At 38.9% G+C, this 23892-nt stretch overlaps 1 protein-coding gene across 1 annotated transcript in view; it reads right to left on the bottom strand.

Moving 5' to 3' along the window:
- Nucleotides 1-23892, bottom strand: part of Atp7a (ATPase copper transporting alpha) — a 115540-nt gene that overhangs the window by 40102 nt on the left and 51546 nt on the right. The window contains exons 2-5 of the mRNA XM_059250328.1: nucleotides 23423-23560; nucleotides 3298-3787; nucleotides 2065-2790; nucleotides 944-1123 (exon numbers count right to left, since the gene is read on the bottom strand). Coding sequence (XP_059106311.1) covers nucleotides 944-1123; nucleotides 2065-2790; nucleotides 3298-3787; nucleotides 23423-23542 — 1516 coding nt within the window. The 5' untranslated portion in view covers nucleotides 23543-23560. The remainder of the gene's footprint in view (nucleotides 1-943; nucleotides 1124-2064; nucleotides 2791-3297; nucleotides 3788-23422; nucleotides 23561-23892) is intronic.

The raw sequence follows: 23892 nt of genomic DNA, 5'->3' as shown, positions 1-23892 counted from the left end.
ATGCAGACCAGGCTGACCTCAAATTCACAGAGAGCTATCTGCCTCTGCCACTCTTTTCCTTTTTAATAAATCAAACAAAGCCTTGACTGTATATCCAGTCAGGAAAAGTGGGGGCTGAAATGAATAATGCACAATGAACCAAAGATGTATGTCTTACATCTCCCAAAAAAATAATCTTCTGGTCTTATTATAAAAGATGAAATTATTTCCTCAATTGTCAGGATAATTGCTTGCCACACTAATCCTCACTTCCTTATCCAGCCCTTGTGAGTAACATCTATCAGGACACCTAGGATTAGGGCAGCCGAAGTACTAAACATAAGACTTTGGTCTCATTAAACATAATCACATATCTATATGGTTAACTAAGCTACTATGCTATACTGAAATGTCTATAAATATGAATATAAATTTGAGCTAAAACATCTGAGTGACTGAAGAAAAACTGTGGTGTTGATTTTCAAAGATTCTGTAACCTGAAGTTAAAATACATGATACTAAGCAACTTGGATTTCTTACCACAAGAGAGATCAGAGATCAATCTGTTAGAAGAGACAATATAATTCTACACAAATACAGTTTGGCTCTGGTGCTTTATATGTGTAAGACAATATCTAACTCTTATTCATTATCACTTTTAAGGAGAAAGCTTTAACAAAAAAATGTAGTTTCTCATAGTCCATTATAGCCATGGTTCATAATAGTAATGCTATGTACTTCTTTTAGCTATAAAGTTTTCAGTAAATTTCACTGGCACTAAAACATGACCATAAGATAAATGAAATAACATTAACAAAAACTACCAGAAATTCAGGGTTGTTCTGTGCATTGAGGATTTTTTTTTATGAAGTCTTGGGAAGAATTATAAGCATGACCACAAAATACAAATGGGAAAGAATCTGGAAATAAGTACATAAAATAACAACATTCAAAAGCATCTTACCTTCTTCTCGCCTTAAATTCCGTTCAATGTTTGCTACACAAGAAGCACAAGTCATTCCGGAGACCTGTATGTAACACTTGCTATGAACTGGTGTCATCACATTATCTGGCTCATTAGTTGAGGGCAAAAGTGGTGTTTCCAAAGAGGGCTGAGCTATCACTACCAATGGCTCGTTCGTGTCTGTTGGAAAAGGAAAGTTTCTTTTCATTTGGGGTATTAATTATTCTCTGGCTGCCACCTTGTCATATATCACAATTCACATTTCCAGGCCTGCCAACCCATATCTTTAAGAGCAGTAAAGTCCTAAGCCCTCAACAAATACATTGACTTTGAATTTTGTTACTGCCCACCCAGGTCCCAAGAAAATCTGACCCAAGTGAATATATAAAACTTTAGTTACATCAGATTCTTCTAGCCATTATCTCCAACCCCAACCCCAAGTAGAGAATAATTGGTTAGTGGACAGTTCTTAAGCTTGTATTTAGCTGGCATTATCATGCTGACAACTTGCACAGTGACATTAAAGGAATCCTCCTTTATCTGTGGGAGATACTTTTCAGTGGGTGCATGAAACTATCAATAATACTGTCGCTATGATGTGTGTGTATACACATATATATGTGATAAAGATTAATTTACAAATGAGGCACAGTAAGGGTTTAAAAACTGATAATAAACCAGAAAATTGTAACAATACACTGTTATTGAGCAATCTCTCCAACCTCCTCACATGGTTTTTTTGTACAGTCTATCAAATACAGATAGAAACTACCATGTTTGGTTTGCCTTTAAGTTTTTAGGCTCATGATATCCTTAGGCATTTTTGTACACACTGGTGACTAATGCCATAGGACTCATTTATAAAAAGTGGAATTTCAGCTTGGTGTGGTGGTGCATGCCCTTCATGCCAGCATTAAGGAGGTAGAGACAGGTGCATCTCTTTGAGTTCAAGAGCAGTCAGGTCGATATAGTGAGCTTCACACCAGCAAGGGCTACATAGTAAAACCCTATCTCAAAAAAATTTCAGTGACTGTGAATAATGTCTTGTCGCTAAAAGCCAAATGAAGAAACAAAATAGGAATAAAAAAACATTAGGGATATCAAAGAAAAATGATGATTACCTGGCAAGAGAGCCTCAAATCCCATGTCTTCAATTGCTTCTCGCAAGGTTTGTGGAGAGGTTAGTAGAGGATCATATTCAACAGTCCCGGTACTATTTGCGAGGGAAACATGGATGGATTTTACACCTGGCTTTTTTGATATGACACCCTCTATAGACTGCACACAAGAATTACAAGTCATGCCATTGATGTTAATCACAGTTTCTTGGGTCAGAGGCTGGCTAACTATGTTCAAAGGCATCTTTTGAAGAGATGAGCTGGAGGGAGAGCTGGCGGTACTTTCAACTTCATTTGCAATACTAACTCTGTATTGCCCTGGTGAAACGGCCTCTATTGCTTTTCTCAGCATTTTTGGAGTGACTGAGCTTGCATTGTACTTTACAATGGCTGACCTATTCTCTAAAGAAACGACTATACTGCTTACATACTGGAGTGTAGATAAAGCACTTTCGATATTTGACACACATGATTTACAATGCATGCCCTCTATGATGAATGTGGCTGTTGAATCACTGGGATATGATGGGCTCTTTTGCTGGGATCCTTCTGGGGATTTGACCGTTGTGTTCTTCAGGCGCTCAACATCAATGGCTCCTAATTTGAGGTACTTGGGCTGCTTTTTTATGAAGGCTGGGAAGCCCACAGCTTCAATCTGCTTCTTTATTTCCTCTGCTGTGATCAGATGAGGTTGATAAACAATAGTAGCTTCTTGGTTGTCTAGGGACACTAAGTAATAAACAGAAACATATTTAACTTAGTTATTCCTGGGCCACTTCAGAGTCAATCGCTGTTTCTCTCTCATTCTTCTCAATGCTTTCTCTTATGATACTTTAGTGCTTTTCAGAAAATGGGATTGGCATACACTGGAAACAAGAAAAAGACATGACCACTGCTCCTATGGTCTCCACGTTTCTGCATCACTCCAGTAGAAATACATTGGAGGTAAAGAACACCCCAGGCAGGCTGTTCAGGAAGCGGAACTCCACAAATCGTTACTGCAGCTGCCTTTTCTACTAAACTAAAGTTCAAGACTCTCATAACCTTTCATTATAATCATTAACTTCACTAACATTAATCCTGGGAATATGCTATGCCTCCAACTTCCATCAAGTAGGAAGCAATTGCAGGCCCACGGATTTGAAACTCATACTTGGGAAGAAAGCAAAAAGTTTAAGGATCAAAACACAAAATAGCTTTACAAAACAAGCAAAAAGATGACACCAGATCAATTACCTTTAATTCGCTGAACACCTTGCAGCTTGCCCACTTTGCCTTCAATGGTGCTAGTGCACGAATGGCAGGTCATGCCTTCCACTTTCATCTTCAGCATGACTTCCCCTGCCTGAGGCACGCTGTGCTCTTCACAAGCTCCTGACTTCTTCTCCTGAGTTCCCATGTCTAAACTGAGGTCTGGGACCAGCTCCACGATCTGACTGGCACTCACTACAGAAGGGATTATGGTTACGACTGCAGTTCTTTGCTGAGGGGAAATCTTAACGCCAGTCACACCCTTGGTCTTGAGCAATGTGCTTTGGATATGATCCCATGGTAGAGCCAGTGGAGCAGTAACAGTCAGAAACACAGTATTGGTTAAAACTGGGAGAGGGTTAGCATTGTGGAGAAGAGCATCAAAGCCCATGTCATCGATAGCTTCTTGGAGGGTCTTTGGAGTCTGAAGTTTAGGATCAAAAATAATAGTTGCACTTTTTTCTTCTAGTGAAACCTAGAAGAAATTGGAAAGGAATTTCAGAAGTTAGTTTAGCTCAACTATTTGACATAGGAATTAAGAATATCATAGGAATTAAGAATGGGCAGTGGTGGCACTGGCCTTTAATCCCAGCACTTGGGAGGCAGAGGCAGGAGGATCTCTGTGAGTTCAAGGCCAGCCTGGTCTACAAAATGAGTTCCAAGACAGTCAAGGTTTCATAGTGAGACACTGTCTTGAAAAAAACAGAAGGAGGAGGAGAAGAAAAAGAAGAAGGAAGAAGAAGGAGGAAGAAGAAAGAAGATGATCAATGATCAAGAACCAAGCCCTCCTGAGCCATCTTACATTCCAATGCCTATCTCCAGAACACTTAGTTCACATACTGGCCTTCCCTGATAAATGTAGCTCTCACTTCTCATCAAAGAAGTTTCATTTCTGCAGCAGATCAAGACTATTATGGAACATCCACAACTGGTCAAAATGCAGAGTACCATGAGGTACACATCCCCAATTGATACATCAGCAACACAAATCCCACACCTAAGGCTCAGGGAATATTGCAGAAGAGAGGGCAGAAAAATTGTAAGAGCCCAAAGACCAGGATATCTGGTAAGAAAAGATAGTGTCTTCTATGCATGACAAGGAAGATGAATCCATGAAACTACAACAATATGGTTGTCTAAACAAGACCTGCACAGTGACAATACCAATTGACATGCCAGTGTAGATGGAAGAAATAGCACAAGGTCCCACCTCTAGATGCAGAGATACAGCCAACTAATGGTTGCTGAGAGAGATGGAGACTCAGTCTTCTCCAAGGATGGTGGTCATCCCTAAACGTATGAGCAATACTAAATGGACTCATCAGTGTGTGTGTGTGTAGCAATAATAATTAAAGAAGAAAGAGGTCATAAATTTGAGAGGGAGTGTAGAGGCACATGGGAGGAATTGGAGGGGAAGGAAGGGGTAGAAATGAGTTAAATATCCATACTCATGTACAAAATTTTCAACAAAATAAATACAAATAAATTTTAAGAAGAGACTATCAATCATACCATATTCAAGAAGAATGAAATAAATAACGGCACTAGAAACTAGTGGTTTCTCAATTAAGTTTTCACCTTTACTATTCTTGTTGGAAAGAAACACAAACTGTCTTCTCTACCTAAAAGAGCAATGTGTAGGCCTTCATAACTGCGGTGCCAATCAGGTATGCAAAGAGTGTGCACTGACATAGACTAGAGTTTCAGCACAGAACATAGACTACACTTTCCTAACATATCCTTTCATAAATTACTGCAACACGTAATATTATATTGATTTAAAAGATTATAGAGGAAATAGGACTACTATAGAAAATAAAAAGTAGGGCTAGAGAGATGGCTCAGTAGTTAAGAATATCTGCTGTGCAGTCATGAGGACCGGAGTTCATATTCTAGCACCTAAATCACAATCCAGGCATCTAACACACAGCTTTTAGCTTAGCTCAGTGTGGGGCAGAGACAGGAGGATTGTTGGGCTTGCTGGCTTCCAAAGCTGAGAAAATGTAAAAAGAAACTTGCCTCAAAAGGAAAAGGGAGAATGTTCTTTTGAGTACCCACGAGCCCTCACATCTGTGTATATAAGTAAAAAACCTTTTAAATATAAAATATAAGGTAATATAAAGTATAATCCCTTAAAAATATTAATTAAAGGATGGAGGTATAGCTCAGTGGTAGAGTGGATGCTTTGCATTCACAAGACCCTGGATGTAATGCCCTAGATGTAATTCCCAGTACACACACACACACACACACACACACACACACACACACACACACACGGGAGACATTATCTTTCAGGGTCTTTATAAGTAGGAAAATTCTTTGTAGCAGTAGTAAGTTATAAAATAAATGTAAACAAGGAATAGCTACCATTATTAAGCACTTATGGGGTCTTATGTCAATAAGTTTGTAATTTACCTTAATGGTAATAGAGTGCCATGAAAAAGTTACACAGGGGGATGACATGAGATCTGTATCTTAAAGAATCATTGCAAAGGCAGTATAGAAGATGACGGGGTGAGCCGGGTAGTGGCGGCACATGCCTTTAATCTCAGCACTCAGGAGGCAGAGGCAGGAGGATCTCTGTGAGTTTGAGGCCAGCCTAGTCTACAGAATAAGTTCTAGGATAGGCTACACTGAGAAACCTTGTCTTAATAAAAAGATGATGATGATGATGATGATGAGGTGGTAGGAGAGGTATCAATTAGGAGGCTACTCCAATTGCAACAACAGCATAACACAGGCTCTGAATTAAGACACGTGCATGAAGAAAAAGGAAACAGAGTCAGTTCTAAGGCATACTTAGCAGAGTGAGACCCAGCAACAAATACAGATGGTAAGATGACTTGTTTTCTAGCATGGGCCAGTAGGCAGACGGTAGTGATGTTAAATGATATGAGACAGGAGGGAAACAAGAGGTACTTAGCAGATTAGAATAGAAGGAAGGAGTAAATGATTAATTTAATGCTACAACTATTCATTTTGAGATAGCAGTAGAATAATGTTTAAATGACAGTTAAAAGACAGGTACCATTATTATTAATTCTTAGTACAAAGCTTTGTTCCATACAACAAAATAATGCAAAAATTTAAAGTAATTTAGAGTAGGAAATCTTGTTTTAAATCTTCTGTGATAATTGTATAGTTAAATATTTTGTTTACTTTAAAATTATTTCTTTTAGATTTTTAAAAATGTGTATTGGTATTTTGCCTGCACATATATCTGTACAAAATATGTGTGTAGTGCTAACAGAAACCAGAAAGGGTCATAGTTTCCCTTGAAACTGGAGCTACAGGTAGTTGTTAGCTACCATTTGGGTTCTGGGAATCAAACCCAGATCTTCTGAGAGAGCAGACAGTGTGCTCTTGACCACTAAAACAGCCCTCTTTTGCTTATTTTAATGACTTCATTTTTTTATTTCTTCCTTTAGCTTTGTAACTGATAACAATGCATTTGATGAAAATTTGCAATATGATAATGGCATAGAGGTTCCTAAGGCTGAGATAACTCTAGTTATTAGGTAGTTTTTTCTTAATTATGGAAGAGAGCACTAGCATAATGATCCAAAACAGAAACAGGAAAATAATTGGTATTGGTTTTAGATTATACCATATAATATTTTCCTTGAAAAGGGGAAAAATTAAAAGCCATGCATGGTGATGCACTCTAATAATCCCTGCATTCAGAGGATAAGGTGGGAAGATGGTGAGTTCAAGGTCAGCCTCAGCTATAGCACAAATTACAGTCCAGCCTGGACCACATAGTTCTCTTTCGGGGAACTGGGGTTCAATTCCCTGTGACTATACTGCAGCTAACAGTCATCTATAATTCCAGTTCCAGGGGACCCAACATTATCTTCTGGCCTCCATGGGCACTAAGCATGCATATGGTGCACAGACATACATGTAGGCAAAATACCCATATACACAAAATAAAAATAAATAAAGCTTGGAGCTGGAAAGACGGCTCAGTGAGAGTATCTGCTGCTCTTGCAGAGGACCCTGGTTCAATTCCCAGCACCCACATGGTGGCTCACAACCTTATTTGTAACCCCAGTTCCAGGGGGTCCAATGCCCTCTAAAGGTACAGACCTACATGCAGGCAAAACACCCATACACATAAAATAAAATAATAAAAATTAAAACAAATACATGGTTTTTCAAAGTATAGTTTATAGACATTCACATTTTTAAGAGATACAATACAATGGTAGCCACTATCAAATGCAGATCTTTGTGTTATTAAATAGCTCTCTTTTAATCTCACTCACCTGAGGTCCAACATTCTGATTAAGGAAACAGATGCAGGTGCAGCTTAGTAGTAACATATTTGCTTAGTCTGCAAGGACCTAGGCTAATCCTGAGTGTTGCCAAGAAAAGGCTTTAAGTAATTTAGACAGTCTTGCTAAAGGAGAAGAGGGAAAATAGATCACTGGTTGTCAGAGCCTATGCATAAGCCTTAGGCAGGTTTCAGGAGTGTTGGCACTGCGCTGCACAGTGGTGGCAGTGGTGGTGGTGGTGGTGGTGGTGGTGGTGGTGATGGTGTTTAATGAATCTGCACATGCATTACAGATAGCTGCTACATGGGGCAGGAACCTTCAGGGGTAAACTGATATATTCACATACCTTCAAACAGTTCTTTACCTTTCTTTTCAGTTAAAACTTTATGATACAAACTGAACATACCCAGAAGCATCCTTGTCTTAACTTTTTAAACATGTGCTCCACTATCTTAGGCTAATTAGGCCCCAAACTTTGTCTATTACCTTTCCTTCTTAAATTATGACCTTAAACTCATCATATTCAGGATTGTACTGCTTAACTGAGCATGCTCAACAATGGGCCAGCCCTGCATGAAAATATGTAGGCTTCCTGAATAAAAACCCTCATGCTTCCTTGGTAAGAGGCAAGCACTGCTTTGGAAATAATTACTCCATCACCTTCCTTACTGTAGGTAATAAATCTTGCTTCAATTCTTTATATTTGGCTGTGCTGATTTTAGCTTTTGTACTCACCAAGACGGGAATCTATTCTATTTGGTTACATTCACAAAATGAAAATGTACATTTACAAAAATAAAATTTTTTTAACATTCACAATCAATAACACTCACAAAATAAAAATGCCTAGCAAGTATAGAGCTCTAATTTTAATGCAAAAATAAGAAAAGATTAAAGGAAAAATTCTAACTATTATACACCTAAAAAGGGTCAATGTTGTTAAATGGCAATTTTTTTAGACAGGGTGTATCCATGGCTCACGCTTGCTTCAAGCTCATAATCCTCCCTCCTCAGGTAAGTGCCTCCACATCTGGTTCTACATGACATTTTTTTAAAAATAAGAAATTCAAGTAAGGTTAAAAACTCAGTAACTCAGCTTCTCTACCTACAACTGAAGTGCTCACCACGGCTAGTGCCTGTGATATCATATATAAAATACTTCCATCACTGCTGAAGATTGTTGCACAGCCCTATTGTGGGGACTACTGCATATTTAAAAGTACTAACTTAAAGGATTCTTTTCTTTTTAAGTTTCAATACATCATAGCTGATAGGTCTTTTTAAATGTTTTGTTACATTTTTTTCTTATGGGGCAGGGGGTCCACATAGGAGTTTGATGCCAGCCTGGGCTTGATAAAACCCTGTGTCAAACAACAATAATAAATAAATAAATAGTATTTCCCCATGTTATTCATTCTGCAGATGAGGAAGACACATTCTACTTAGTTACTTGTATTTCTATGTTTTAAAGCTAGAGGACCATGCTCAGCACAAATCACTTTGGGGTATTAGCACTCAACTTATAAGGAAGAGACTTTAGAGACCTAAAGTTTCAAAGGAAGCAAAATTTCACAGCCCCTTCTTTTCCTCTGAGAAGAAAGTCACACAGTAGCTCAGAACCATCAAGGGCAGTTGTGAGTGCCAAAACCTTGGGTAGGAAGCTAAGTTGGCATTTATTTACCTAACAAATATTTACTGAGTGTCTATTATGAGCCTGGCATTGTACTGGCTGTTAGAGACACAATGGTGAGGAAAACCAGGCAAGGCTGTGCAGAGCTGGAAATTGCTGGTAGCAGTGTGATTCTCTGCCTGAGCAGCTCTCCTTTCACATGCTCCTCTCATTCCTAAATCACCACCTCCAAATCCCTACACTGTTCCAAAGTTTCTACAGACTTTTTCAGTAGGAATCAATGCTGTCATTTGATTTTTAGAGAAACAATTTTCCATTATATCAAGAGTCCCTCTGACTGTAATCAGAACAGCCTACAGATTATGAGCACAGGAAGCAGTGAAGACGGAGGACTATAAACCAGTTAGCAGAAGGCAGTAGTGGGAGAGAAGAAAGGGAAGTGAACTAATGGTACTCTGTGATCTTAGCAACAACAGGTGCAGTGGGCAGCACCCACCTACAGTCTTAGCACTCAGGAAGTGCTGCCAACAGGAAGATCAGAACTCCAAGGTCATCCTATACTACATGCTGAGCTTGAGGCTATACACCCACCACCACCACCACCACCACCACCACCACCACCGCCGCCACCGCCGCCACCGCCGCCACCGCCGCCACCGCCGCCACCGCCGCCACCGCCGCCACCGCCGCCACCGCCGCCACCGCCGCCGCCATAATGTAGAGAGGTTGCTAATTGTCCACATAATTTATATTAGTACTTATTATTTTCTGTGTCTCTTGAAATGTTAAACTTTAAATTCAGACACAAAACGAGGCATGGCAGCTCATACCTATAATTCTAACACTTGAGAGGGTAAAGCAGAAGAATGAGTGCAGGTTTGAGGCTAACCTGAAATACAAAATGAGTTCAAGGTCAACTTGGCTACATGGTGAAACTCTATTTTAAAAAGGTATATTTCTTTACATACAATTTCTATGTAAACTGTATAAACTGTTTGTATCTTCTACATACAATTTCTATGTAAACTGTGTAAACTGTTTGTATCTTCTATTCTCACACAATATAAAAAGTGAAAACCTTGAAAAAATCATCCTACCTCTTCAGTTTCCTGAGAAGACCAGAGAAAATATTCCTTTTTAGCTCTACTGTTCTATAAAAGTTTAAAATTATGCCAGCAAGATGGCTTATCACCAAATCTAACAACCTGCATTTGAGTCACAGAACCCATATATGAAAGAGAGAACCAAATTCAATCTCCATGAATGTGTATCTCACACACACACACACACACACACACACACACACACACACACACACATACACACACACACAAGATGGAAGGAAGGAAGGCAGCCAGGCTGCCTGGCTATCTGGCTGGTTTTAAAAAGCTAAAAATTGGGCTGGAGAGATGGCTTAGTAGTTAAAAGCACTGACTGCTCTTTCAGAGACCCGGTTCAGTTCCCAGCACCCACATGACAGCTAACAATTGTCTATAACTCCAAAGTCTTGACACCCTCACACAGACATACATGCAGGCAAAACACCAAAGCAAACAAAATAAAAATAAATAAATGTTTTAAAAAGTTTTAAAACTAGGACCGGAGAGACAGCTGAGCAGTTGAGAGCACTGTCTGCTCTTGCAGAGGACTCAAGTTCAATTTCCAGTACTCATGTGGTGGCTTACAACTATCTGTAACTCCAGTTCCAAGTGATCTGATGCTCTCTTCTGGCTTCAGTGGGTACCAGACATGCATGTGGCGCATATGCACACATAGGCAAATCACCTAACCACATAAAAATAAATAAATGTGTTCTCACAAAATCCCAATGTGGAAACCTAACAAGAACGGTGTAGTTGGACTTTCCTCTGGGCCCAAAGGAGGTCCGTTGTACGTGACCTCTTAAAAGGAGAGGGAGAAGGGTCACATGCCCCCTCTCCCTACTCCTGCCTCAAAGGTGGATTGGCTCCCGGTGAGGTCATAGGACAACTTCAGCTGTCTACTCTGTTCTGTATTCGTGAATGTATTGCCTCAATTTACCTTAATAAATTTCTCTAATACTTCTTTTTTTTTAAAGATTTTATTTATTTATCATGTATACAGTGAGTGTTCAGCCTGCAGGCCAGAAGAGGGCACCATATCTCATTGTAGATGGTTGTGAGCCACCATGTGGTTGCTGGGAATTGAACTCAGGACCTCTGGAAGAACAGCCAGTGCTCTTAACCTCTGAGCCATCTCTCCAGCCCAAATTTCTCTAATACTTCTTATGCAGACTCCTGTGGATTTATCGCTTACTCCGCCTTTATGAAAAACTAAAATTCTATGCCTGTAATTTGAGCAATGTGTGATTATAAATATAAACAACTAAAAAGCATGAAATATTTCTAGTGTTCAAACCAAAGTTTAGTTTTATGTCTGTTTTTCCTCTTTACATTTCACATCATCATGTTTTTGAGACAGTGTCTCATGTAGCCCAGGTTGGTTCTTAAACTCACTTTGGAGTAAGAATGACCTTGAACTCCTGATCCTCCTACCTCCACTTCGTTGTGTTGGAGATTAGAGGCTTGAACCACCAGGCACAGTCTAAACAATTTAGAGAACCTATTTCTTGAGATTTTAGTAGAACTGAAAATTCTGACTTTCTAGTGTCTTCCCATTTTAAAAGTCATCTCGACAAAGATCCTTGGCTAAATATATATTACTGGAGACTGATCCTAGGGCCTAATGCATGCTAGGCAAGTGATCTACCACTGAGCGACATCCACAGGCCCTTTGGCTGAAGTTTTAGAACACTGAAATTCCCTTTTTCTCCCAGAAACCAACTTACATGTCATCACAATAAATTCAGGTCAGTATGGAATGTTCAGAATGGTTAAAGCCTACTTTCTTAAATTTTCCATGTACTGATTCAGCATAAAAGTAATCAGAGGTTTTGCAGAACTGAAAGGACTCTGACATTTTATAAACAGAGACTGAAGTCAGAAAGCAAAGTGATTTACTAATTATCCTAAATTTCTTCTTCTTCTTCTTCTTTTTTTCAAGACAGAGTTTCTCTGTGTAACAGTCCTGGCTGTCCTAGAACTAGCTCTGTAGACCAGGCTGGCTTCGAACTCAGAAAGTGCTGAGATTGAAGGCATGCATCACCACCACCAGCAATTATCCTAAATTTCCTAATGTTTCTTATCTACCATTCATAACATATTTTTAAATCAACTAAAAACTATTTCTAATGCATAGTAAAAATGCCATTGATCAATATAATCTATATTATGACTTGTTGAAAAGCATGTATATTAATAGAGTAATGCTGGATGCTTGTCCTTTAATATACGACACTGAAAACTGAAATATAACAAGATGCCATAAAGCTCTATTAATATTTATCCAGGAGACAGAGCTGTAGTTCTGTGATAGAGCATATATTTAGTATGTGAAAGTCCCCAAATTCAGTCCTCAGCTTACACGTATGCATGCACGCACACATTCATACAGCAAGTATTTATCCTATTAGACCAATCAAAATAAAGGTTACCACTTACAACTATTAAGTCAACTATGCCCTGGATATTGCTCTATATAAATAAAACACTGATTGGCCAGTAGCCGGACAGGAAGTATAGGCGGGACTAACAGAGAGGAGAATTGAGGAAACAGGAAGGCAGAGAGAGAGACTGGCTGGAGCTGCTGCCAGGACAAGGAAGATGTAAGGTACCAGTAAGCCACGAGCCACGTGGCAAAGTAGAGATTAATAAAAACGAGCTAAATATAAGAGTAAGAGCTAGACAATGATAGGCCTGAACTAATGTCCAAACAGTTTAAATAATGTAAGAGTCGGTGTGTTTATTTTATAGGTGGGCTCTGGGACTGGCGGGACTTGGTGGGAGCTGGAGAGAAATTCTCCAGCTAAACAACTATGAGACTGAGGAAGAACTCTTAGAACTACTACAGTAATCCAAAAGCAGTATAAATATTCAAATATTTTAAGATGAAAGAGACAGATATTTTATAGATTTATAAAAAAAAATCAACAGTGCTTTTCACAAACTAAGCTACTTGTAAATTGAGTGCTTTGTCAAATCCCATTCTAATAGATTTCAATTGCTTCAAAAATATACAACAAATGTATAATTATTCATATAAAATTTAAATGCAGCAGTATAAAAGGGAAATACTGAAATATCCTCTCTATACTATTTCTCCACTGCTAGGTTTTTATCTTGGATTTGACCTTTCTTTGATCCTTGGAACAGAATTCAGAAACCTAAGCTTCTCTGAATAACCAACAATGTCTTCATGGATATATGCTTGCTCATTAATATTTATTTTTTTAAGATTTATTTATTTTTATTTTATGTGTCTGTTGGCCTGCATTGAGTGTGTGCTCTATATGCATGCCTGATACCCACAGAGGCCAGAAGATGGTATCAGACCCCCTGAAACTGGAGTTACAGATGGTTGTGACCTGCCATATGGGTGCTGGGAACTGAATCCTGGTCTTCTACAAGAACAGCAAGCAAGTACTCTTAAGTCCCTATTCACTAATCTTTATAATAAAACACTGTTTTATCCTAATACAGTGTTGGTAAAAGAGCATCAGTTTGAAAGACAATCAGTGCATGTGTTCCCTTTAACGAAATCTTAAGTAAGCTTAAGAGGAGATAGGAATGTGCTCATTGAACCACAGGAATCCTTTAGTGACTGCTAGCACTTAGGAGATCATTTTCTGGTATGTGCATGGTATGTATGTATATGTATTTGTGTGTTTACATTTGTGAGAGCACACATTTGTAGGTACGTGTACTCTTAATGTATGAATGGCAGCGGCAGGCATTGCCTTCCTCGATCATTATTTTATGTCCACCTGGCATTTACATGGGTGCGAGGAATCCAAACTCTCTGGTCCTTGGTTCTCCTGATTGTGCAGCAAACACTTTATCCACTGAGCCATCTCCCCAGACCCCTGGGAGATCACTGTTAAAGGATACTCTATATAAAGAGAGTAAACTACAACACTTATATGTATGGTGTATTTTATTTGTGCTGAAATGTGATTTTATTTGTATGTTAATAAATAAAGTTGCCTGAGGATCAGAGCTAATAGCAAGCCATTTAGCAGAAGTCTGGCAGTAGTAGCACAAACCCTTAATCTCAATCACATGACAAGCAGAGTCTGTGTGTTCAAGGATACAGCCAGCATGAAGACATACATCTTTAATCTCAATACCAACCATAGAGACCTGGAGGTCTGTATAGACAGGCAGTGATGAGGAGGTCATGTGGTTGGGTTTACAACCAATGAGAAGGCAGAACAGAAAGTCAATAAAAAGACAGACACACAGGAAGTAAGTCTTTTTCTGAGGGGAAGGACGACAGTGACAGCAAAGGGTAAGAAAGCGGTCTTGGTATTAGCTCTTGGCTGCTGCTCTGACCTCTTGGGCTTTTAACTCTGCATTTGGCTCTGTGTTTCTTATTTAATAAAACTGTTCAGAATTACATCTACATATATGAGTAAAGGGGAAAGTACTCCAAAGTTAGCATTGTAAGTTTCAGGTTAATGAGGCATTAACATTTGCAGTCATTCAGTTGTTGTAGCTAATGAAATTTGATTTTACATCCTCACTTCAAAAGAGCCAAACAATTGCAGAGAAAGATCTTCACATTATCTTTCCATGTTATTTTTCCTTTGAACAGACCACTGGGGTGATTCAATTAAACTTCAGGTTAATTCCTTTAAAGTCTACAGTGATAGCCCTAGCAGGACAAATAAGAATATTACACTCAATAACAATACAATTTCAGACAAAATTCCCAAAATGTATTTAAATGCTAAAGCTAAAAAGGTAAATAATCACATTCCATTTATTTCAGATTTAGAGATTTCCTGACTTACCACTCTCTTTGAGGTAAAGCTCCACTCTCTTCTACCACTGCATTATTCAATAAAGTAGCCTCACTCATCCTAACATCACAATTTTATTATTTCATTCCAAACACTGTCAAGGGTTCCTTGACTTAGTCCAAATATTGTTCTTCCCAAACCTGTTTTTAAAATTGACTTCACAGAGGCTGTGGATATAGGTCAGTGGTAGAGTGTTTGTCTAGTACGTATTAGGCCCTGCATATCTCCCTCCCTCCCTCCCTCCCTCCCTCCCTCCCTCCCTCCCTCCCTCCCTCCCTCCCCCTCTCTCTCTTACACATACTGACAACATAGTATAACCTCAAAAATTATGGCCCAGAAAAATCTAAACTTTAAAATTCTTTGAAAAGTGATCAATATTTATACATTTCCATGTTGAACTACATCCTGACATAAATAATGTTTGAACAAAGGCAATTTTAAAATTGGTGCCTAGAAAGAGACAAATCCTTTTTTTTTTGAGCCTCTGAGACAAATAATTGGAGGAGCCTTATTTAAGGAAAAGAATATAAAACTACAAACAGCAAAATTCTATACAAAAGTAAGTATTCTGAATATAAAATGGAAAATAAAGTTCCATTTGGGCATTGTGGTACAAGCCTGTAATCCCAACACTCAGGAGGCAGGGGGATCAAAAGTTGAAGGTCAGTCTGGGCTAAACACCAAGACTGTCATACACATACATACACAAATAAATCACAAGTTACAAACTTCTTTTAAATCTTTTTTTTACTGTGTGTGTAAGTGTGTTGTGTGTGTGTGTGTGTGTGTGTGTGTGAGAGAGAGAGGGGGGGGGAGAGGAGAGAATGACAGAGAGAGAAGAAGAGAGTGCACAAGTTATAAACTTTTCAAAGATAAAGGTTTAAGGGTTGGGGATTTATTTAGGTCAGTAGGTCAGTGGTAGAGCGCTTGTCTAGCAAGCGCAAGGCCCTAGGTTCGATCCTCAGCTCCAAAAAAAAAAAAAAAAGAAAGAGAAAAAGATAAAGGTTTAGCCAGGCATGGTGGCACTAGAAAGGAAGAAGCAGGTGAATCTCTATGACTTGGAGGCCATTGAGACTCTGTCACACATACACGCACATAAAGATAAATTTAATAAAACTCCATAACTAATATTTGTATTAATGATATCTAAAACATTTCTATAAGTTTCTTTATATATTGTAGTGGTAATTGATACGCCCATGACCTTCGGTTATATGGAGGTGGTGCTTCTTGCTGTTGTATGTGACCTCTTAAAGGGAAAGGGAGAGGGGTCATGAGGTCCCTTTTCTCTGGTTCCTGCTTCCTGGCATGAGTGGACTGCCAGGTGGATTTGCTCCAGGTCAGAACAGAGGACAACTTCAGCTGTTTACTCGGTTCTGTATTTGTGAGTGTATTTACTCAATTTATACCCTAATAAATTCCCTAATACTTCTTAAGCAGACTCCTGTGGATTTCTCGCTTTACTTTGTGCCCCACATTGGGTGCCAAACATAGCTGGAAGTTTCTCCAGTTCTGCCTTGCCTAGCAGTCTGGATGAATCTTTCCCATCTGCAGTCCTGCAGCCACTTATAAAATAATCACTCAGAGGCTTATATTAATTATAAACTGTATGGCCTATGGCTTTAGCTTCTTGCTAGTTAGCTCTTTCATCTTAAATTAACCCATTTCTATAAATCCGTATGTTGCCACATGGCCATGGTGTTACCAGTGTGCTGACATCTAGTTGCTCCTTCGCTGGTGGGCTCATGTCTCTCCTGACTCCACCCTTCATCTCTATCTCTGCTTGGATTTCCCACCTAGCTGTAAGCTTTCTTGCCACAGGCCAAAAGAGCTTTATTTATTATCCAATGGGAGCCATACATATTCACAGCATACAGAAAGATATCCTACAGCAATATATACTTTCAAGCATAGTTATTTAGTGCTAATGATTTTATAAAATCATTTTTGTGCAGAAAGATAATTCAGTTTTTCCTACAGACTGAATGTTAGTTTCCTCTGTTTATCTGTTCTACAATGTTGGTGCTAGAATGCTGTATTCCCGAGCAGCAGCACCAGCCTTAAAGTATTTGTTCAGCCATAGTTTAGAAAGGTTCTTTCCAGCATTACAACTGAACATTGAGTTTTTATAGATGCTGGCAAATTTGAGGAAAGTCCTGAGTTTCATATATAAGCTATAAGATCTCAGGAAGTTTTGTAATTCCCCATGTGGTGACTAATCTTATATTAGTTACTTCGAGGTGATGCTATTCTTTTACCAGTTTTATATCAGGTCTTCATGTTAAGATCTAGAAGGAGATGGCACAAAAGATGGTAGGGACTTTGTGAGCCATTCTCATACCATAATTCCTAGCAAAAACTTCACTAAACAGATATAACCAAACGCCAACCATACAAAGCCAAATAAATCTTTTTTTTCTTTTTTTTTTTTTGTTTTGCCTGTAAGTCTATGTGAGGGTGTTGGATCCTGAAGTTACAGACAATTGTGAGCTGCCATATGGGTGCTGGGAATTGAACCCAGGTCTTCTGGAAGAGTAGTCAGTGCTCTTAACCACTGAGCCATCTCTCCAGCCCCAAATAAATCTTAAACTAAGCATATCTCCAATTTGACTCCCCAACTTAGATTGTCCAAATGCTCATATATATACTCCAACCATTCAATACAAAGGGAAAAAACCTCTGTTAAGAAGTAGAGGTGAAGTGAAAAGGACAGTAGTCCATTAAAAGACTGTTAAAAGTCTTGCTTTTGCAAACTGTACAAAATATGACAATGAGCACAGTAGAACATATTTGTAATCCCCACTCTTGGGAGAGGAGACTAAAGCAAGCTCAAATCCTGCCTTGGCTACACAATGAGACCCTATGTCACTTCTTAGCATTTTGGCTAAGTTCCAACATAAAAACAAAACAAGCCAGGCAAGTATACAGAGGGTCATGTGTTCAAAGCCAGCTTGGGCTATAGTAAGAGTCACTCAATCTCAAAGCAAGCAAACAAAACGCCTATCCGTGTGAGCACATTTGAGCCTCTTTTCAGAATCATAGAGGGAAGTTAATGCAGGAGAGGCTCTGAAACTTAAGTTTCATTAACTTCACAATAAATCTCTATCTGAGTCCAGGCTTAATAGTAAAATATTTTTAAGGGAAAGGTCACAATGTATCTTATATTATAAAAGCTTTGGATAGAGGAAAGGCAGAGATGGAAAAGGCTGACGTGTTTCATTTCAGGTTCAGCAATCAAATTACCTAGTGCCCTGGAAAGTTGCAGCCTTCAGTATCTGTCACTAGGATTCATATAAATCACTGTTGGTAACCCAAAGTGCTTTCTTTCATAGTACAGCCCTGCTCTTCTCCCTTTACTATTTAATCAGGATGCAATTGCATTTGTCTAACTTTAAACAGACCTTATTAGAAGTGGAAATAGCAGTTTTACATCTGAGTGGGGCACAAGTACACTGCTTTGAGAAATAGGAATGTATTTGAAAATATTGAAATAGAATCTAGCACAGGCTGTAGAGCTTTCGAGCATACACAAGGCCCTACTTTTAATCCCCAGCACCACAAAAAAAACCACTGCCTGACATGGTGGCCTGTAATTTCAGCGCTTCAGAGGGAAAGAGTAAGATCAAGAATCCAAGGACATCCTAAGCAACATTAGTGAGTTTGAGACTCACCTGGTACACCTGAGACCCTGCCTCTAAGAAAAAAGTGGCCGGGCAGTGGTGGCGCACGCCTTTAATCCCAGTACTCGGGAGGCAGAGCCAGGTGGATCTCTGTGAGTTCGAGGCCAGCCTGGTCTACAGAGTGAGTTCCAGGAAAGGCACAAAGCTACACAGAGAAACCCTGTCTCAAAAAAACCAAAAAAAAAAAAAAAAGTGGAGGGGACTGAAGAGCTAAGTTAAGAGCACTTGCTGCTCTTTCAGAGGACCCACATTCAGCTCCCCACATGGGCAGCTCACAACTGCCTATAACTCCAGTTCCAGGCAATCCAACATCCTCTTTCACTTTCTTCCAATACCTGCTCACATGTGGTGCACATACATATACTCAGCTCAGGCACATATACATAAAACAAAATAAATGCATAAATATTTTGTTAAGTGGAATCTAGCCCTATAGTTATATATAGATGTTTTAACAGAAACAAATACTCAATACACTTTACTAGACATAAGCTAAAGGTTTCAGAAAATACCCAAATTGTCAGTAGACAGCAATTAACTAACTTGAAGAAAAAGTGGTAAACTAGCATCTGTAGTTAGATGGCTTTACTGCAATTAGCAGAGATACAACTGTATAATTAGTAATATGTGGCTTGAGTTCTGGCCTCCAGCACCAGCCCTACCTTAACTCAAGTGGAGGTTTAATTGGATTCATTTATGAATAAACCAAGTAGAGGTGTCATACATATTACTTATTGAAATAAACTCATTTTAAAACTTTAAGCCTGAAGGATGTGGAGCTTCCTTGCCAATCATCTTCCCAAACTGACAAACTACAAAGTATTCATCAAATTTTATAAAGCTATGATTCATAAATATCATGTAAATATTTTCTACAAATTTGGCTATTTAGGGAGATATATATTTATTTAGGAAACTTGTAGCATAGTGATAAATAAGATAATTACCCATCACTTCTCAGCTTTTCCAACCTGACTCTCTTGCCAAAGAACATTAAAGCCAGCCATACAAATCCTTATTGGTTTGTTGGTAAGAAGTAAAGGAATCAGGCCAAGGTAGAAGATGAAATCTATTTTTGAAACATGTGAAGATGGAAAAATGTAGGCCTAGGTGTTCACATGGATGCCTCTGAGACCCAAAACTTCAGGTAACACAAATCACATGACAGAAATTAAGCTTCACTACAGCTGTCTACTTACCTTGGCTGAACAGAGTCAGCAAATACTGAACTGTACCCACCGTTTACTCCACCCTTTATAAGCAAGAGGAGTAGGAAAGAAATGGAGAAAAGTACCTACAGATTCATATTTGGAAAAGAGGAACCACATGCATATGAACACTCTCACATGATTCTTGAATTAAGGAAATTCAAAAGGAATCATGCCGTGGCACTTAGTAAATGTTTTGTAATAAAAGCAAAGTAAATATATATGTTCAAGACTCTGAGAAGAATCATGGACAAGAACATTATATAACCAATAAAGTATAAATCCTGTATTTCTCTGAAAATCCAAAACCATTAGAAATCTCTGGTGACTAAGTAGTTAAAAATTAACATTTAGATAAAGTAGAGTTAGGTGAGTGTCTTATCTAGAGATACATAAAACTTCTAGTTCCAATGTAATATAGATATACTTAAAATATAATGAGCTTCTCATAAAAAGAATCTGGTAAATCCTCAATTTTAAATTAGTTGCTAAATCTGGTGTATATTTGGACAAAACTCCCTTTAAAATGTTAACATCAGGAAGCTTACTCCTATGGTAATAACATTCAGGAGGGTGAAGCAAGAGGATGGGCACAAGTTTGAGGCCAGCCTCAGCTACCCAGTAGATTCTAAGACACCCTGGGCCACAGTGAGACCCCTTTTCTCAAAAACATCTGCTCTTAGCAGTATGTCTACGAATGCAATGTTTGCATGTGGATCAACTGCTCACAGAGAAAGCATTCCAGGATTGAAGCAAGCTGATCAAATTCCAAAGTGGCATTTACTTTCCACCAGCATCATAATGAGCATTGCGTAAAAGCAAAATTAAAGAAAATACAACTACCATCAATATAAGGTGATTTTAAAGATGGTGAAAACAAATATTATTAAGACACTAAGCACACTGTACAAATTAGAACAAAATTCAGAAAGAATACTACATGTTGGAATTAACTCATTAAGCTCCAGCAGTGAAAATAAACATGTTCAAGTTTAAACAATTTGTAGCCTAATATTTAAGAAAATGCTTCCACATATTATTGTTATTATAATAGGAATCTCCAAACAAATTCTCTTTGAGCCAGAGTCTTGCTATTAGCCCAGTCTGGACTGGAACTTGCTATACAACCCAACCAGCCTCATACTAACAATTGGTCTGCTTCCTTCCAAGCTACCATACCTAGGAATCGTCAACACTTTGATAAGAAAGGGGTTCGTTTCCTTGACCTCTATGTATAAGCTGCAGAGAAATGGGAGAATGGGTGCATGGGAAACTGGTGAAATGAGATGAATTAATATCAGTGCTGAGACTCTTAAAGAGCTACAAGAGACAGGGGTAAGTAAGGGTCCAAATTAAGGGAGCAACTGAACCATCTACACAGCTCCCTTAGTTTGGACACTGACTCCAATCAAACTCAGTTTGATTCCCAGCTCCTGTATAAATATTCAGGTGTGGTACTATACAGCAGTAATCCTAGTGCTGGGGAGGTAGACACAAGACGATTTCTGAGGCTGACTAGCTAGCAAATGTAGCCAACTGGTAAACTACAGGCCAGTAAGAGAACCTGCCTAAAAAATTAAGGTGGAGAGAAATTTAGGAAGACACTGGCATGGACCTCTAGCCTCCATATGCATACAGAGACAAACACATTCATATATCATACATACATAAATGTGTGTGTTTAATTTAAAAAGTATGTTTGAAGCCAGGTGGCACACACCTCTAATCCCAGCATTTGGGAAACCGAGGCAGGAGAATTACTACAAATTGTAGGTCAGCCTAGGCTACAGAGACCCTGTCTCAAAATACAGAGGCTGGAGGGATGGCTCAGTGGTTAAGAGCACTGGCTGGTCTTCCAGAAGATGCCAGTTCAATTCCCAGTAGTCACATAGCAGCTCACAACCATCTGTAACTCCAGTCCCAGAGGATCAGATGCCCTATTCTGGTCTGAAAGGCACTGCATACATATGGTACACATACATGAAGACAGAACACCCATACACAAAACATAATAAAACAAGAAAAATTAAGTAAAAGAACAAACAAAAGGCTTAGAAATGGCCATTTTGGTATGGAAACACACTAGTAATTACAATGCACTGCTCAGGGATCTCTGCCTTACCACATATAATAGGGAGGAAGGCGGAGGATCAGGAGTTCAAGGAGAACCATGCCTACATATCAAATTCATGGTCAGCCTGAGCTACATATCATGTTTCAAACAAACAAACAAAAGATTCCTAAGAAAATCCCAAGAAACTGGCAGGCAGGGTGGCTGCCATCTATATTCCTAGCACTCAGGAGGCTGAGACAGATGAATCATAAATTTGAGGCTAGCTCGAGCTATATGGTGAGTCCATGGCAAGCCTGGCTACACAAATAGATTCTGCCCCCCCCCCAACTACCCCCAAAAGAAATACCAAAAAGATAGCCACAGGTGTTCCCCATAGTGTTGGGGGGGGCTTTTTAACAGCATGAGCTTCAGCAGACACACAGCCCATGCCTATAATCCCAGCGTTCTGGAGATTGAGGAAAGAAGACTGATAGTTTGGGACAGGACTAGGCCACACAGTGCCAGGCCAGCCTAGCACAATTTTGTTTCAAAACCTCCAAAATAAATAAAAGTAAAATAACCTGCTAGGGATACAGCTTAGTGCTAGGTCTCTTGCCTAACTTAGGGCTCTTGCAAAGCCCTAAGTTCAAATTGCAGTACTGTCCCCCAAAAAGGCAAGTAACCTGAACTTCAGTCACAACCACAGAACACTGAGAAATCTGCTGAGGCTTAAAGAATGTATATAACATTAAATAACAATAAGGTATAATGCTTTAGATATTTCATATCAACTTGTAATTACAAAATAATCACCATGCTATAAAAGATAAACTCCTAGCTCATTCTCTGAGATCATATATTTTCTTCCAGCATGAAGTTAAAAGCAAATCTGGTCCTGATCCTATATACCTATAATTCTAGCACTTGGGAGTTTGAAGCAGGAGAATCCTGAGTTCAAGATCATTTTGGGTTACATGGCAAGACCCTATTCAAATAAAAAGATAGAAATTAGGAGTAATAAAAAGCACACATATACAACCACAATAGAGTCCATATTTGAAAACTGTTCTTTTTCTTTGCTGGTTTTTTTTTTTTGAGACTAGGACTGATTGTGTTACCCAGACTGGTCTTTGACTCCCGAACTCAAGCGAACCTCCTAACTCAATTATATCTTTAAAAGAGAAGTAAGTAGATAAATTATTGTTATTATATAGAATATTTAGTATCAGGTTAGCAGTGCAGTGTGATAGTCTTTCTTTGTCAAATGTGTCAGTGTGATGGCTTCAATCCCAGTGATAGAAGAAATGCTTAACAGAATTACTGTTGATGGTGTCTTAATAATTTACGAAGAGTAACTTACTTTAATGTGATGGACACCGTTTGCTTTCCCGATCTTCTGTTCAATGGTCCGGACACAGGAAATACATGTCATTCCCTCAACAGAGATAGTGACTGAATTCACATCCATACTTGGCTCCATTTTGATGTCTTTACATTCCTGTTAGAGAAAATAAAATCATTAATTTAGCCTTTTCTACACGGCTCCAATTGAAAATGTGCTAATAATAAAATATGATCAGCATTCTTTTATACGTGCTGAGGAGAAAGGTTTTTTTTTTCTTTTGGTTTTTTCGAGACAGGGTTTCTCTGTGTAGTTTTGGTATCTGTCCTGGGTCTTCCTCTGTAGACCAGGCTGGCCTCGAACTCAGAGATCCGCCTGGCTCTGCCTCCCAAGTGGTTAAAGGCGCGCGCCGCCGCCACCACCACCCAGTGAGGAGAAAGTTTTAACCAACCCTATGATGAAGTAAAGGAAAGTAGATTCCACAGCTA

This window comes from Peromyscus eremicus, chromosome X (assembly GCF_949786415.1).
Source record: "Peromyscus eremicus chromosome X, PerEre_H2_v1, whole genome shotgun sequence".
NCBI lineage: Eukaryota > Metazoa > Chordata > Mammalia > Rodentia > Cricetidae > Peromyscus > Peromyscus eremicus.
The sequence above is the reverse complement of the archived record's forward strand: the minus strand, read 5'-3'. Positions and strand labels throughout refer to the sequence as shown.